General features: G+C 39.8%; 2 protein-coding genes across 2 annotated transcripts; both read left to right on the forward strand.

The window, feature by feature from the left end:
• The first annotated feature begins 1802 nt into the window (after positions 1-1802).
• On the forward strand, positions 1803-8513 carry LOC122570861. The gene is made up of 4 exons (XM_043733749.1): positions 1803-1908; positions 4260-4347; positions 6011-6127; positions 8348-8513. The coding sequence occupies exons 1-4, from the start codon at positions 1803-1805 to the stop codon at positions 8511-8513; spliced, it is 477 nt and encodes a 158-aa protein (XP_043589684.1).
• Positions 8514-11516: 3003 nt separating this feature from the next.
• On the forward strand, positions 11517-16262 carry LOC122570638. The gene is made up of 5 exons (XM_043733211.1): positions 11517-11589; positions 11707-11879; positions 14983-15185; positions 15909-16016; positions 16118-16262. Exons 1-5 carry the CDS (start codon positions 11517-11519, stop codon positions 16260-16262), a joined length of 702 nt encoding a protein of 233 aa, XP_043589146.1.
• The last annotated feature ends 1024 nt before the right edge of the window (positions 16263-17286 follow it).

Genomic DNA, 17286 nt, shown 5'->3' on the forward strand with positions numbered 1-17286 from the left:
CTGTTTTGCCTGCGAGGAAATTTTCTATCTGCGATAATAATGAAGAAGTCGAGGTGGTAAATGAAGTGCACTATTATCTACAAGTATCTGAACACCTGGAACGTCTTGCACAATGGAACTGATATTATTAGTTTTTATGTATTTGTCATTATTAGTATAATTAGCCAAATTTTAAAAGTTACAGGTTACGAATTGCCAGCTGTAAATATCGTTGGGTGACAGTAACTAGTTTGGTAAGAGACAAATGAGTTTTACGGGTAAATTTGACAAATTGCAGGCTGTTTGATTAGTTCACTTGTCAAGAAACGTCACGTTAGAGAAATAACAAGACAGAATATAGTCATTATTTATTTATTTAATTTTTAATCGTGAATTGCATTTAGAAGGATATCCCTAATAAAGTAGATTCCTAAAGGAAAGAATTCCTTAATTGTTAACAGGGAATTCGCTTAGAAGGTAAATGAACAAACATTGCGTGGCGATAGTCGAATAGGAAATCGAAGGAGCGAGGATAAAATAGAATACGAGCTTGAGGAACGAACATTGGTCTCTTGTCGTTGCTCTTGCGTCGGGAACGTGTGCTATGTTATACTTTTGACTTGCTTCCACGAAATACATTTTGTGCAAAGGACTGGCTGCGAATGTCCAAGGAACGGGAGCTTGCGTTTCTCCTTGTATTTCCCGTTTTCCCGTAGAGCTGGAAAACAAGCAGTAAAAATGTGGAAAGGGGAAAGACAACGGTGAACACTGAGCTACCGGCAACAACTTTATTCATTTTTATACTCATAGAGGAGCAATCAGAGTTATATAACGTTATAATATTAAAAACGGGTATAAATATTCTAATTTGATATGATATGCGGCAAAAGTGTTACGAAAACCTGTCGATATTCCTTCAGTTTATGATATTTCACGTCTTTTAAATGTTATATTTTTAGAAGAAGCGTGGAAATAGCAAACGATGAAAAAGATTGGATGCATAATTTGACAGGAAAGAATCTGGTTTGAGGCAAAGGGGTGGCAGAGGTTCGGATCCCGTATCCTGCGATGAGATTTTAATTCAACTTTGGTCGTTAATCGTGCCACGTTGGAAACGGAATTAATTAAAGCTGCTTAACGGCCAGGGCCGGGCAATTATTGGATTTACAACGCTATCGCTGGCAGGGGTTAAGCTGATATGCCGATGAATCGCGCGTCGGTTTTCCAAGCAGCCGGTTGAATACTCTGATGAAACGCGTTTGTGTTGGTTAGCCCTTTACGATTCGACGCGATCGTCGACGCTTGAAACGATTCAGAGAAATTTTGTTCGTTTCCTCCCACACGGTTAGTTGCATCGGCGAACGAACGTTGTTAGTCGAAGGGACGTGTTTAAACGAAAATACGATTTTCTCACGTAAAGAAAATTTCGAAGTATTCAAACGCCATTTTATTGGCGACTGATATTCCAGTCGAATTTTCATTTCGTCGTGAATCCTTATCGACGTGGTCGCCAATTTCGGCAAGCGTGATTTCGTGTTTTTGAAACAAGCATCGACGTCGTTCAATTTTTCAAGAACTGACCAATAATTCGCCCGTGGCGGCATTCGAAGCAATTTTTTTCCGAGCCATAATCACGCATCGTGAACGTTCGTCGAACGCAAATAGTGGCCCACCTGTCCTCCATAGCAAATTCCAGTGTTCATTATCACGTTGCCATAAACTCGTCGTCGCATGACCGAGCGTAGTCCCATTCGCCGTTAGTTCGTTCACCAGTGATTCAAAACTACTGATTTCAGTGCTTCTGCAAGTGTTTTCGAATTAACATGTTCCGTTTATTTCTGTTGCAAACTACGATAATATGTTTCTTTATCTGGAGAATCGAAAGTATCCTTCTCTTTCCTGCGAGGTCGTTGTTCCAGGTAACTTTACGTATTTTTGGCTGCGTGTGACAAGGATATGTGTTGCGTGTGTAATTGAAAATCCGGAGAGTTCTCAGTGAATCACTGAGTAATTGAAAATCGTTTGATTTGCACGATCACTCTATAGTTACCCATCGTTTACGACTAGCATATTCAACAAATGATTTATCTATCATCTATAATAGCTTTCCATATATATAGTTGAATATAAAACTCAGTAAAAGTCGTCTAGCTTTAGACAGCCGATACCAGCGATATCAGCGAATACTGAACTGAAAATAACAGATTGCGTTAGCTAGCAACTGTTATTTCCTTCAAATGAATTTCACTTGAAAATTGGAGATATAGTTCAAGTGAAGTGATATCACAGAATTACATTAGCAAAGTCCTTCAAATTGCAAATGATTTGACTAATGAAGACAAGTGTAGAAACTTGAAAGGATATACATATCAACGTAAGTGAAGTAACAGGTTCTGAGCGAATGGTCGATGGATCGGGAGTTGCTTATGTTGTACTTGCTGTCATCTGTCGTTGATATACTCGATAAACTACTAATAGATTTCTACATATGCATAGAAAATATGACTGAATACGAAGTCTAAAGAAAAGTTGATTAAGTGAATGGTACGTACTTGCGTTTAAGTCGCTTGGGTTCAAGTAACTCGACGAGTCTGAACGAGGTTTTATAGCGGTACGTTTCTCCAGGTAGACAATTTGCTTTTGTTTGACAATCCTACTTAGACAGTCCGCGAAATTTATTAAACGCCAGAATAATTTACTTAAATCCCAGGATAATGAGTACTCTCTCGCGAGTTTTCCTCTAATTAGATTTCGCCTTTGTTTGCATTGAAATCTTAACGTTTTCCGAGTAAGATAGATTCTTCGCTTGTCGATGAGAGGACTAACGTGGAAGGGAAGGTAACTCGTCCTTAATAAGAGGTTTTTACGAGAAGTTTGAATAACCAATCTCTGGAAAAAATAGCTCAAAGGCGTATTTGTAGTTTTACAGCTGAAACTGTACCGGGCTGCTTTTAAAAACGAAGGAATTGAAAGTCAGGCGGCAGACACCGAGACAAGTCTCGAAGTCAAAAATCGTTTTTTAATTGTACAAGACAGCCATTTCGTATTTGATAAAACGCTATTGTGAAATGTTCGACATAGTACTCTTTCCTTGATTTATATAATTCCATTTTTATTTTCTCGTATCCCTCTTTGATGATCATCTTGACAGGTTTACGATTAATTGATTATGGTATATTATTTCATTGATTATTTGACAGATGATTAGTTTTATGAAAATATTTCAGAGGACGAATTTATTAGTCCAGATAAAGGAAATTCTTCTTTTCATTTTTCTGACAAAAAATAGTATACGTATACAGCCTCGCTCCTAAGTATTGATATATCTACTGCATGCATATAAAACGTTATAATCGAGGGAATAAATGAAACATTTCCTCGTTCTTAGGAAAGTGGCCTTTCCGGATGCTTTATTTTCAGAGAACGTACTTCTTATAGAAAGCGTACTTGACTGTTGCATCGGCGAATTGACGAAGAATCGAGCAAGATTTATCTACTTCGAAATTGGAATCTGGCGCGTGTAGTTTTGTTACTTTGCCATAAATGTAGTTATTGTTGAAGTAACTACTTCAAGAAAAACTCTACATCTTTATTTATGTATATCCGTGACTTGGAGACTGCTATTATAAATATTCTAAATAAGAAATATTCTAAATAAGGAGCGATGCATATTATTGTACCCTTGAGTATACATTATGTTTTGAGTTGCAAGGTATGGGAACAAAGGAACTAAGAAACAGATTTCTATTTATGTTCCCTGTAGCTTCTAGCCAAACCTATAAGCTTAACTTTTTTGGTAATGTCCTTTTGCTATAAATATATGAACGTGCTCCCTATCATTCCATTGTCTAGTAATACTAAGAGAGTAAGGATCTGAATCAGCATATACTTATACCTATACATTATACTTATACTCATACCTTTAATTATTTCAATATACTTTTCTATTACAAATTCATCCACTCGTTTTTCAATCAGTTAACCTCAACCTCAACAGTTATGAATCCATTCTTCTTTTTTTTTTCAACCCTTTATGGCGAGTCTTTTGAATATCATAGACTGGATGAAATAAATATTTTGGAATTCCTTCGACTTACTTTTTTAACTTCTACGAAAGTCTTGCGAGAATCGATCGTACCTTCTACATCTAACGTTTTTTCCCCGTTCTATTTTCCAGTTCACGACCGGCGTCTCGGTTCCGGTTTCCATGAACAAGAGGGGTAGCGTGGTATTCTCGTCCGCATTCCAATTCAATTATAAACTTCCGTCGAACTTGTCAGAACTCGAGCCTACAATAATACCGGCCAGGCAGTCGAGGGATCTGAATCTGCAGGACACTTACGCGGCCATCGAAAATTTATTGAATCGGTAAGTATTCCACGATTTCCATATTCTGCGCTGCGGGGGAAAATCGAAGCCGCCACGAAGGGAGGCCGTGAAAGGGGTGAAATTCAGCGCGAGCCGATTCGAGTCGTTTAGAGTCATGGAACAATGACCAACCCGAACAACGAATTGGAAGAAGAATAAGCGGGCCGTATTACCGTTCAAAATTGCCTGATGAATCGGTAAACACGTTAGAATCGAACGAATAAATTTGTAATTAACTCAACACCGGAATTGGTGCAGATAGTTGCCGTGGACGATTAATGAAATTCCATTTTCTAGTCGACGATCATCGAACCGTGACGTCGCCACATTCGTGTTTGTCACCGATAACGCGTACAATGGGTAGGTGATTATGCGACAGAAACGGGAAACGAGGCTTCATCGTATGTGCTTGATACTCGCCAGTCAGTTTTATTACGCCAGTTATCATTTTGTTATACGTTCTTCGATGAAATCGATTGATATAGCGATAAAGATCAGTTGCTGCTCCATAGCGACGAAAAACAATTACAGGTACACGAACCTGTACCCTACTTTCAGTTTGTTTAAGTATACATTAATAATCGCACGAATTATTCCACGACAAATCAATCAGTTTTGTAGGTGAAATTCTAGGCGATGTAGGTGATCTAGGAAATGTAGGTGATGGTTTGGGAGAAAGTTATTAACTATGGCTGATGAAAAATTAGTAATCTACGTAATAAGGATTACTTGTGGTAGATGAAAAAGATTTTCATGAAGGGTATGAGCAAGTATCAGGGAACTAAGATCAAAAGACCGGAGAGAGGGTAAGGTGAAGATGGGAACTGGAACATAAATTAATTGGGACGTAAGGCAATTACTTTGTCGTGGCAGAGAAACCTGAAGCGCAGGTAACAAGCGAACTATCTTGCTTTGGAAAGACGGTGTGAAAGTTAAGAAAGTGTCGGGACTGATCGAAACTTGTCGAAGCTGACAAGGAGACGCGATGCCGCGTGAAATGGATCGTTAGCTGGCTCAATAGAGTGAATTGCTCGTCGTCCTTCTTTCACACACATTCATCCAGCATTGTGGTCAGTCTGACCAAAAAGTTCATCGTCGATTGTTTGGAAACTGGAGGTAGAAACAACGCCATTAATTACCATTTTCATCCTGTCTTTCCTTTTTTACAGCCTCTGGAAAATCGTGAAATTCGCAAACGTGAAACTCTTGGAGAATGAATGTTTAACGCGTAACGCGCGGCGAACGCTTAAACTAATCCGAAATTTACATCCTTCTCCGGCACGGTAACATAATTTCATTCGAGGCAGGCCGTCGAACGACGGCTAGGAAAAGGAGCAGGATAATGAATTTCTCGGCTAGAAACGGGGCGAAGAAGTACGGCACACGTTTAAGAATTCCCTTTTACCGTTTTATAAAACCAATATCATCTGGCGGCAGCACGGTTTGCCGAGGGGCTCGCCACCGTGCGACTTCCTAATAAAATTACTTCTACGCGGCGGTCAAATTACAAAAAAGGAAGAAAAGAGGCAAGAAGCGACAGAGAGAAAAAAAAACGTGGGGGAATACGCGAGAAATAGAGGGAGAAGAGGAAATAAATACGAGACAGAAGCACGGCGCACCAAAAAGGGGTAGAAATTAAAATGGAATGTATTCTGTGTTGAAGGCACGGCTGGCAGGACGGTAGGGAGTGTCTTTTAAGGACCATTTGCGAGCTCGCGGAGACACCATTTGACAGGACACGTCAAGACGTTCTCGAGGAGGTGATCCACTTAATTTTAACGTAAGTTCGTTGCGATGAATCGCGCTTTGACTCGTGGTACGGGAGAACACCGTCGGCTCTTGCTACTTTTCGAAACAAAATTCATTTCTTGAGGAGCTGCCGGTTAATGAATTCCGTTGGAAGTCCCTAATGGCTGTCCTGGCCGCTTTCCACGAAACGGGAACAACGGTGTCACGTAACGAAGCACGAATAGACTGAGATAATGCAGTAAATCCATGTTGCACCGGGTACGGGCATCGTTTAATAACTTTACAGTACGTTCTTTCGAGTCGACGTATTCAAATAACGCGGCTATATTCTCCTTTATTCATAAGCTAACAGAAAATCGAACGTTTTCGAGTAACTTCTGACTTATGCTCTCTGGACATATAATTAAAATCACAGAAAGTTTGTTACTTTTTAACCGCCCTCGGACGAGCCAACATGTACGCTGTCCACCGCGCTTTTTTCAAATATCGACGACTAATACTCACTACTTAAAAAGCAAAGAAGTCTAAAAATTATTTAAGTGGTCAATTATATTTCGCGGTAATGACTTTATTTAACGATTTCACATATTGTTTATACAAAACATCAAATTAAAAGTATACAAAAATATAGGTAAAATTGAAAATATTAAAGATGACTAAAGATAAATAACACGACTTGAACGTGAAATTAAAAATTCATAATGCATTTTAATATTTTTGTACAGTGTGATATCGTTCGATTATAACTTTATTTAGTCATAACTGATAGTGTAACTTTTTAAATCATTTTAACACCACTAAATTGACGTATTTTATTATATACTGTACTTTATAAAAGCAGAAAAAGTGGCGCAATTTTTTTGGGACGATTCCAAATAAACAATAACTGATAATAACAAAAAGAAAAGAAAATACGTTGCTAGAGTCAGAAAGGGAGATCTCCCTATTCGGTTGGCTAAGTAAATAAGTTGTTATAAGTAAAATTTGATAGTGTGCGAAGAAACCTTACAATAAGCAAAGGTGGCTTATACGGGATTATACACTGGCGAGAGATCTGTACTCGTCCAATCTGTAGATTAGAGACTCCCGTTCGAAAGCTACGGGTCACTTGTTAATTCCACAGCTGATCGCAATTTCATGGAAAAAAATCGAAGAATATCGTAACGATACCTTTAACGCGATCGACAAGTTGAAAATTTCAACGGTACGCATAAAGGCAGCATAAGAGAGATCGAATTAACGATAGATAGTTGAGCGAGTAGAACCATTGGTCGAGCGATCGGTTTGGGCGGATGGAGGACTGGTCAGGAATTTGCCATTCCGTACGCGGCCGGGCGTACTCGAAGGAAATTGCAACCGAACCAGTGAGCGGTGCTCTAATTGCGTCGAAATTAGGCGTGTGCATTAAGCTTCTAATGGAAGGTGTTTCGCGTAGGTTTTCCCTTTGTGCGGTGCCTCGAGTGTGTACACACGTCACTGGGAAATTCCTTCCGATGTAATCCTGCAGCCGTGGAACAATCGTCGGGTAACGCGCGTCGAATGTCAATAATACGACCGGCTGCTGCTATTTACCATTCAGACAGTTGCAGTTTCCTTCGATCGATCTTCTACACTTTTACTTTTCTCTTTCTCGAACGTAGTTTCTTCTAATTCTCGTGTAGACAACCAAAATACTCACGATAGTTGGGAATACTCAAATACTCCAAGTATCCTGTTTAGATATACCTACAGGTCTGGTCGGAAGTTTAGATAGATGTTCATTGTATCGTGTTAAAAACAGGCATTTAATCCTAAAACATAGACGATCGTAATATTAGGTTGTCCAAAAAGTTTCTTTCATTTTATAAGGAAATAATACACGCACAATGTTTCTTGTTTTATATTAGTTTATTGAATTATGCACGAATATAATAATAGAAATAGAACGAAATGGATCATACGTAATCCAATAAAATAATATAAAACAGAAATTGTTGTTCATCTATTATCACCTTATGAAACGAAAGAAACTTTTCGGACAACCTAATAATTTCTACAACTTAACGAGGCTTTCATTTGTCGCGAATTATATGTTCGATTGTCAATCGAAGAACACGGGGGAAAACGCGATAAAAAGAAGTTCTCCAACGTTTGAGTTAGGGGAATATTACGTAACATGTGTGTTTGGGGTTAAAAGAGAGATCGATCCGTGATTGGTTCTACCTCAACGCGTGCCTCGTGAGAAACGCGTTGAAAAGAATTTCTGGAACAGGCCGAGCGAAGACGTGGCAGGGACTGCTAATTCCAATCACCAGAGCGTCGACCAATTGTACAGGGAAGCGGAACAACAAGGAAGATCCGGAGGCGACTGCATCTTGGCCTATCCCGATTGCATCGAGTCACCTCTCGAAACGTTCACGGAGATCGCATTTCCTTAGGGTGAGTTTTTTTTGGACAGCACCTCGAGCCGCGTTGATTTCGTGGCTCAATTGCTCGTGTATCGTTTATCGTCTCGAACGTTTTCGACGTTTACCGGCTATTTGTTGAATTTTTTATACGCGAAAAAACGTCTTTGTGTGGCGAGAAAATCGATCGTTCGAAGAGTAATATTTCTATATCTTTCGGTCCGTTCGAGAAGGTATACGATGCAGTGACTTCGTCGTAAAAGAATTTATTATAGTGAAGTTTTGACGGCGAGAAGGATGGCGACGGAGAAACAGTGCTAAGTAAATTTCGTTGTCGGAGCAGCAACGTTGCTCTAAAAAGCTTTATGTTTCATCGCCATCCTCTTTCCGCCGTACAATTCATAATAAAGGCACTTCTTATAATTGTAGTGTTCCAGATCTGCGTTGCCTTTCTCACCGTTGCTTCGTGTAATTTCCAGAAATTATCAGGATTTTTTTCACAGCATCGATCAATCTGCTATACTTCACCGTCTACGTACAAGCTACTTGGACGCTTCTAAACTATCACAGATGTGTAAAATATACTTGTCAAAATGATCTCTTTAATCTAATTTTAGCCCCATTTTGTTTCCATACATGTACAAATAGTAGATATTGATAAAAATAATGCTTAACCCTTTGCATTCGAGAGGCGACTCTCAGTCACCACGGCCCTGTTTATGCCAGATTTCGACATCTCCAATTGATGCGAGTGCAATATTGGTTCGTAAATTGGTTCCTTAACTCTTTGTGTTCTATGTTAGCAAGTGCAAAGTGTTAGACTTTAAAATGGAGATAAAATATTTAATCCCATATCCTTGCGAAGCTATGTTCTGACAACGTCTCCAACGTTAGTTCGGATTCGACGATCGTGGCAAAAGTATTATAGTTTAGAAACCCTAAAAAAAAAAAAAAAAATGGTTTTCGGAACTGAAATTAGCTCAAATGATGATGATTGATTTTGAACTGTTGAAAAATGAAATCAATTATATTCAAGAATGCATCCTGCTGAATGCTTTATAAATTATCATACAAATGCATAAATTAATATTACAAAATCATATTTTCAAAGATGTAAATATAGATAAATTATCAGAATATAATGTTTTTGTAAGTTAATTTGTATATAAAATCGTTTTACGCTAGTTGTAAACACGCGTCACGTATACGGTACATCATTCGGTGCAGCTGCTACGGCCGAACGAAAAAGACCTCGAGTGCAAAAGGCTAATATTAATATTTAAAAAATTGATTGCCCGAAAATGCCCGAATCAAATGAGCCAGCGTGGCTATTGATTTTTAGGATTTTAGAGCGATCGAGTGTTCTTTAAGCACATTTCAAAAGTTTATGTAAATCTTATGCAGTGGCAGCTGTTAATTACAAATAAACTTGGAACTAGAGCGATGCAGCTATTATTTTCTGTCTCAGTTAAAATTTAATAGAACATCTGATTTTGTTATTGCGCGAAGTAAATAATTGACAGCATAGAAACGTTCTTCTGCTACAATGTAATAATTAAACACAACAAAAACGTAAATACTATGATACTGGAAATGGTAATGAAGATGGATGGAATCGATTTGTCTTGCAAAATAGAACGGCGTTGTTTGAGCTTCGAATTACAGTGATCGGTAATGCTGGTCGACTTTTACGATATTTCAGTCGGCGATCAAAGCCGAAACGCAGCGAAGTATCGTAGAACGACAAATGGGCAAAGTCCTAAGTAAATTTCGCTGTTGAGGCTCGCTGTAAAATGACCGGAAACGAGATATAAGACCGACGAAACGATTCTCCTTTCCACGCGAACCTCCATTTCTCTGTCCACCTCTATTTCTCCTTATTCGCGCGGCTGTTTGTCACCATTTTCTGTCGCGTCCTATTTTATTACGCTACCAGCGTCCCTTTACCGAACCATTCGTTGCTTGTGTTCCACGTTTGTGTTTCCACGATGTTCCTTCGAGTCTCGTGAAATTGTGTATCTTTAAAGCTCTCGAAACTCCGATAGTTCCCTTTCGAGAAATGTTCCACGGATATTTTAGCCGACTTTGGAACCAGGAAATTCCTCGATAACCAAGATTAACGTGTCAACTTTTTACCCTGCGATTCTGAGCAATCGCCGATATTAATAAAGATCAGCAAACAAGTGTTTTTTTTATTGCAACAATCCGTTCACCGCTGGAGCACGTCGTCGTTGAAAGATACTCCTTCTTCCGAAACTTCTTAAGATCCTGAGAAGCTAGAAATTTCAACGATAGCGGCCCTGGATGTGGCAACTTTCCCGACAGTTCTACAGTTCACGAGTAGTATATCCGGCAGCATGTTGCCGTCTGGAAAATACTCGTCGTCTGCACCTTTTGTTTATACATTTCAGTTCCTTTGTTATCCCGGAAGCGGAAGTTTCGGCCTCGCGATCTTCTCGCGCAAACTTCTCTTCTGCCATTTACTTATTTACAAGTTGCAATTCTACTCGTTTGAACCAGGACATTCACCCGTCTACATCTTCTTCTTTAGCTGTAATTTCAAGATCGTCGTATCGAACCGGTTGAAACTTGAACGACCCGAGGACCGCTGAAAAAATCGTGTTGTTTCCCTTCTTCATTAACACATTCGACGCGGCATACAAAATCGAACGGGGTTCTTAATGGCGGCAGTCGATTTTTCTACATTTTTTGCCTCATCGCGAAGAAAATAGAAAATATGACCCGATGACGCGTACGTTTACGTCTACCGCATTGAACGTGTTAACGAATCGAGGACCAATAACGAAACGGGAAGCTGGACGAGTTAAGAAGACGAAGAGGAAAGGAAGGGCCGAGACGGTCGTCTATCGAGGATGGAAAATTAGCTCTTACGACTGACTACAGTCGGCCGCGGAACCTTCCAGCGTAACTATGCCCCGAGTTGACAGATGACACGTTAATTTCGTGGAGGAGTTGGAACTTGGAGCAACCTGACGACTCGATAAGCTTCGAGGCCGCGAGTTTCGTACTAGTTGCATGGCTTTGTGTTTCGCCTGGAGCAACGAAATTGCTTTCGAGATTCGAATAGCTGGTTCTTTCGTCTTTCCAGGTGAGTAAAATGTATACTTCGAAGGATTCGACGTGGCGAAAGGTAAGCGCGATGTGAACGGATGGGAATATGCGCGAGATTGATCAAATCCGTAACTAATCTTCTGCTTTGTCAAAGCTTCTAGACGAGAAGCGAAAGAAATAACGATGATATTTATTTGGATGAACATGGACTGGAAGCTACCTTTGTTGCTGCTTGCGACAATGAGGCAAATTCAGTGCAACGACGACGAGCAGAGACAAGCGTTGTATCCTCCGCCTCTTGTTTATCCTTTTGGTGGCATTTTCAAGGTATTTATCCATACTTGGACGTGGCAGCGATAAAACTTAATAATCTCGTCTTCTTCGAGGCTGATGGGGTTACTCCGTAAAAGCACGGCTGCTCGTTCGACGGTTTAACTCGCGCTAATTTGAATAAAATCTATCGCGTTCAACGTCGTCCGACGAGAAACGAATTACACGCGAAACCATAACACACTTATCGAGAATAATTAATCGAGATGTATTGACAATTGAATTTCAAGTAAGAATCGCGTAATGATAATAGCCGAGCAATAATTCATGCGTTGCAGCCGTATCTGAAAACTGTGCAAAATAGAAACAGACAGATTTAACAAGCGATGCGAGTGAAAAACGCGACGCGTTGCACGACGGCCGTATCCTGCCTCGTGTTCCTTTTTACTTTCCTTCCTTCTGCTTGCAGATATATCGCCGGATGATCGTATATCTTGCGCATTCAAAACTGCTTTTCACTCGAGTTTAACGATGTCCCTCGCGTATTATGCTTTTAATCGAAGGCGTACACATGTATTTTTTCCTAAATTTAAACAAATTTAGGATATAGGATATGCGAAACTGTGCACGTGAGTTTCAGTAACGATACGTATTTTTCTATTAAAATTGAATATAACTCTGGGGGTTTTCTCAAGATCTGGTCTCCACCAAGAGTATAGCAATCAATCTTACGTTCGAGCTTCGATCAAAGGAACTAAAAGACACGGCATAGTAAAATATTACGATAAACCATTCTCTTTATTTCACGAATCGTGAAAGGTGAACAAGATCACGGGCAAGTTTGTCACTTTTTCGAGTCTCCCCGTGAAGATGCTGCGACTGTAGCGGAAAGAACACCGCGAGGAAAGAAACGATCGCTTGGAGCTTGCTGGGTCGATAGCTATTTTCCATGTCATGATTAACATCTGGGTTGTCGGATCGTCAGATACAAATTAATTGGTCGGTCGTTAGATAGGTTTCTTGAGGGTGTTGCCCGTGGATAGGATGGGAATCGTCAGTGGAAACGGAATACAAACTAAAGCGAATTTCGGGCCAAGTTTAACGCGAGTCTTAGCGTCCGTGACTTAAGTATGGACGTGCTACTCCTGCGGGAAGTAGCGGAGGAGGGTGGAGAACTTTAAACCGAGAGAAACGTCTCTCCCTGTCTCATTCTCAATTCCGCTGATAATTAACTGCGGCCTTATCTACCGTCTCTCCTTTCAAATTTTCTAATTAAATCGGAAAGCTCTTTCTGTAGTTTTCACTTCTTCTTGGCCGAGCAAATGTTCTGATGGACTGTTTGCCCTGGCTTCCTCGATTACTCGCACCCTTTCCGGCAATGGGACCGAGACTTAGTGGAAGTTGAACGGCGAGTCTGGGCTCTGACAAAATCGATACAGGACAGATCTTTCTGGTGCCTTTAGATTTCAGTTTTGGTTCAATCTTACCGTGTGCAGTTTGCATGTACATTATATTTTAGATTGAAACAGTATATTTGACTGGTCCAGGTCACTGCACACCGATCTGTTAGAATTTCTCGAAGGGAGGCGATTCGACGATGTCTGATTCGTTCGTAGACGTCACAGTTGCAGGGGCAAAAGTGTTTGATTAACAGATTTTTCAAGCAACAGAAACGACTATTGCAAATATTTGGACATTCGCCTTGAGGAGGCGGGAAACTGGTGTAAAATAAAATTCACCGTTTCTGGGTCAGTATGTATCTAAACACGCGGAGCTGCACTGCGTCAAAAGCGCAGCTTCAAAATGAGAAAGAAAAAGGGAAACAGTGGAAAGACCTGGAAAGAAGAGCGGCGACGTTGAATTACTTGCATGTCTTCGCTCAGCTGGCGAGCCTTGGACGACCGAAGCCCTGCTATCTTATCAGAAGGACGATTACGAAGTTTCAGCACGCGTCGAGTCGCTTTTGTACACGGCCCGTTGGGCAAGCTTGAAAAACCCAGCTGAATTTATTTAACATTCATTTCCATGAGTCGCGAGCTTTAGATCGTGTCACGCAACGTTTCAATGGGACGATAGAACTGAATGGCAGAGCCGTTGGCAAGGCATGATGTTTATGAACAAGGTGCGCGAGCTGATCTCCAGCAAACGATTCCGTTCGTCCACGCGAACTGAAATTCCAGTGAGAAATATATGCGCGAGGTAATACATGAAAGTATATACAAGGTGGTAGAGAAGAGAAAATGGGAAATGAGGAATGGAGAAACGAGACGAGGAATAGGGAAAGAAAAGAATGTAGAAAGGAGAAAGGAAGTCCACCAACGTCGTAATATCTTTCTTGGAAACGAATGAGGGTTAAGCAGTATTCCGAAAGTTGAAATACGAGCAGCTAGGTTCGCTAGGGTGAGCGAAATTTTCCACGAAAAAAGAAACCGCGAACATGCTGCAATTTTTCCCCGTCCCCGCTCCTTCCTTTTCTTCGACTTTATTTTATACCCACAGTTTGTATTTTCTATCAGCCTCTCGTTTTTATTTCTGTGCCAGTGCAAGCTTGTAAAAATCACATATACACCGACGCGAGTATATCTCGTTTTCGTCGCGAACGTTAAAATGGCCATTTTCCTTTTTCATTTCATTACGTTGCTAGATCTGCTTTTTTCTCAAACACAAGAAAAAGGAAAATAACCTTATCTACTTTCTCTCTGACTTTTCCCTCCCTCTCCCTCCGATTGCATAGTGTAAATTCTTTACATTTGCAAAAGTTTCTGCTCACGATTTACGATCCGAGATCTTTCACTACTGTGAAAGAACTTCTCTTGTCCTCTTGGCTCTCCTTCGAGCGATTATCTGCGCGACGCGTGTGTCTTTTATTCTATCAATCATCCGCATTATTGTCATCCATTGTCAAACTTCCAGTTGTATCACGTGAAAGCCCCGTGAGTTCACTTTCCGGGCTTTGTCGTAATCTCTTCGCTTTCGGTATTCGCAAACTTTTCCAGTTTGATCCTGTCTATAAAATAGACACTTGGCGTTTTACGACCGACTCACCTACTCTTCAAAAATTATACTTTCGTTATAATATATTCATCATAAAGTCGCTGCTGTAAGTTTGTCACGCATCCAACGCCTACACTTGTATTATATTTATCGCATTTCTGTCAAGCTAGTCGTGGGCATGGCGGTGCCGGTGCAGCTCTCAGGCCAGATTTTGGTTTACGGCCAAAACTTTCAGTTCCAATATATGTTACCAGACAACGCTACCTTCTTCACTAACTTCTTCCAGACCTCGTCACAAAGACGACGTCGAACAGCAAGCTGGAACGAAAGGGCTTACGTATACGACATTTTACAACAAGAATTAAACATGTGAGTATTTCTGTGAATTTACGTATAAGTAAGCCACCTGGTCTCTCAAACTTTTGTTCTAAAAAAGATACGAAGTTGCCACAGGGTGTTAAAAAAAGTGGACGACGTGTATACGTATAGAATAATTCTAGAGAATGAAGAAATTTCATGGCCAAGAATGTCGTTTGATTCTTATTTTTCAATTCGTAAACAATTAAATTTGTCTCGAGAAATAATACGTTATTAGCTGCGGCAGATCAATGAAGTTTTACGCCGGATAAATAAGTAATTTGTAATGTTTAGTGAAATTAATAAGTTGATTAATCGATGATTCGCAGCGGCGCGACTTTCTGATTACAAATAATTAATAATTCATCGGATTTGAAATGCAGCGTTGCGAATAATTAACGAATCGATACGCTTACAAATCATTTCATCGCCTTTGTATCGTATAGCAATTGATGTCTAATAGTTAATAGTTAATTCAACAGCAACACTTTTGATTGGAAATATTTGGTGAAACGCATGAATGTGCAATGCATGTTATTGTCGCGAATAGATTTAATAAATAAACAATTCCGACGCTCGAACAATTTAGACAGTGTGTATTCTATAAACGTGTAATGCGAAAATTTATTTGCACAAGCGCGCTATCGCGTTAAATGTTGCTGACAGAAACGTTTGGCGATACGTTTGTTGTTTAATGCTTCCTTCCACTTAATAGTTATGGACGATTATTTTCAGGCGACACATCGATGGGAAAGCTTGCTTAAAGAAGAATATTTGCGAAGCCGCTTCAACGTCGTTGAAAGACGAGGGATTGATTGGCGAATTAATGCATTTATTGTTAACGTAAGATTGTCTAGTAATTTTTCTATTAATTTTGAAACACACGGAACTGCTGAACTGAATTTTTAAAATTTGATGTATTAAATAGAAACATTTCGTTTCAGGCCAGATCACGAAGACGCTTCGATGATGGACGATGACTATTTAGAAGCAGCCATGGCTGGAAGAAGACAGGAGAATTGCTCGATGATTTACTCCACATGTCCTGCTGGCCAAGGAATTCTAGACAGAATATCTTCAATTTATTAACTAACAATAAGATTTGTATTATCTGTTATTTATCTATTGAATTAATTACTGTCAATTCTTACGAAAAATTATAAACAATTTTGCTTTGCATATCGCAGTAACGTGAGAAATAACCTGCTATAAAGTTACAATGCGTATACTAGGACACACTCACACTCAAACATGTATATAAAAACACAAAGGATAGCCAGCAATTCTAATATTGAGATCCTACAACGATTCCTGTCTAAATCATTAAAACTCATCTCTAATGCTTCGTAGTATATAATCGACGAAATAATTCAAGATTTGAAGATAGCATTTAAAAAAGTAATTTCAAAGTTGCACAATCGCTATATGTCACGCTTAAGGGTTCATTTGAATCTCTTAGTTATTCGTTGCCAACTGTTATAGATAGTGCAGAACATGTCTGTAGACGGAGAAAATATTTACTGCCAATTCGAATTACACAATAGAGAAGATAAAGATTCAATCAGATCAGTGTTTTCATACTTGTCAGTAAGGTACATTGCGTATTATTTTTGGACGTAGCCATTCGTTACACATTTTACTGCCTCCGCCTTTTTTCCGGGTCCAATTACACCCCTTGTGCACACGTTACGTCATTTGTCTCTTATTTGCAGTGGAACACATACATGTAGTACGTTACATCGACGTGGTGGTTCTCATTACGGACGAAATAAACGAATTGTCATGTGCATAACTTTTATCGCTAATTTCCTGTTAATTAAAAGACGCTGCGTGTGAAATAATTTCAACTGGGAGCGGAGGCCCGTTTATCAAACACGACACTCTTTGATCTGCCTCGATATACACTTTCCCATTCCGTTCTCCTTTTAATCTTTCATTTTCCTGTGTTCTCAATTCCCTGGATTTCCCTCGTATTAAAGGAAAGATTAATCAGTGCGAGCGAGGGAAAAGTGGAGAAAAAGGAACAGAGGGAAACACGAATCTGTATTTTATACAGCTGCGAGATTAGGTTCATAAATAGATTTGTAAGACGAGCAAGCGAGGTAGGCGAGCG

This window comes from Bombus pyrosoma, linkage group LG9, assembly GCF_014825855.1.
Source record: "Bombus pyrosoma isolate SC7728 linkage group LG9, ASM1482585v1, whole genome shotgun sequence".
In the NCBI taxonomy this organism is placed as follows: domain Eukaryota; kingdom Metazoa; phylum Arthropoda; class Insecta; order Hymenoptera; family Apidae; genus Bombus; species Bombus pyrosoma.

Bases quoted from the DNA above. Each gene is read 5' to 3' on its own strand.
- LOC122570861 (XM_043733749.1), top strand. From the start codon at position 1,803: ATGTTCCGTTTATTTCTGTTGCAAACTACGATAATATGTTTCTTTATC. The intron at 4,348-6,010 runs GTAAGTATTCCA...TCTGTGTTGAAG, and splicing joins ATCGAAAATTTATTGAATCG to GCACGGCTGGCAGGACGGTA. The intron at 6,128-8,347 runs GTAAGTTCGTTG...TTTCTGGAACAG, and splicing joins GTGATCCACTTAATTTTAAC to GCCGAGCGAAGACGTGGCAG.
- LOC122570638 (XM_043733211.1), top strand. From the start codon at position 11,517: ATGGCTTTGTGTTTCGCCTGGAGCAACGAAATTGCTTTCGAGATTCGA. The intron at 11,590-11,706 runs GTGAGTAAAATG...GCTTTGTCAAAG, and splicing joins TGGTTCTTTCGTCTTTCCAG to CTTCTAGACGAGAAGCGAAA. The intron at 16,017-16,117 runs GTAAGATTGTCT...ATTTCGTTTCAG, and splicing joins TTAATGCATTTATTGTTAAC to GCCAGATCACGAAGACGCTT.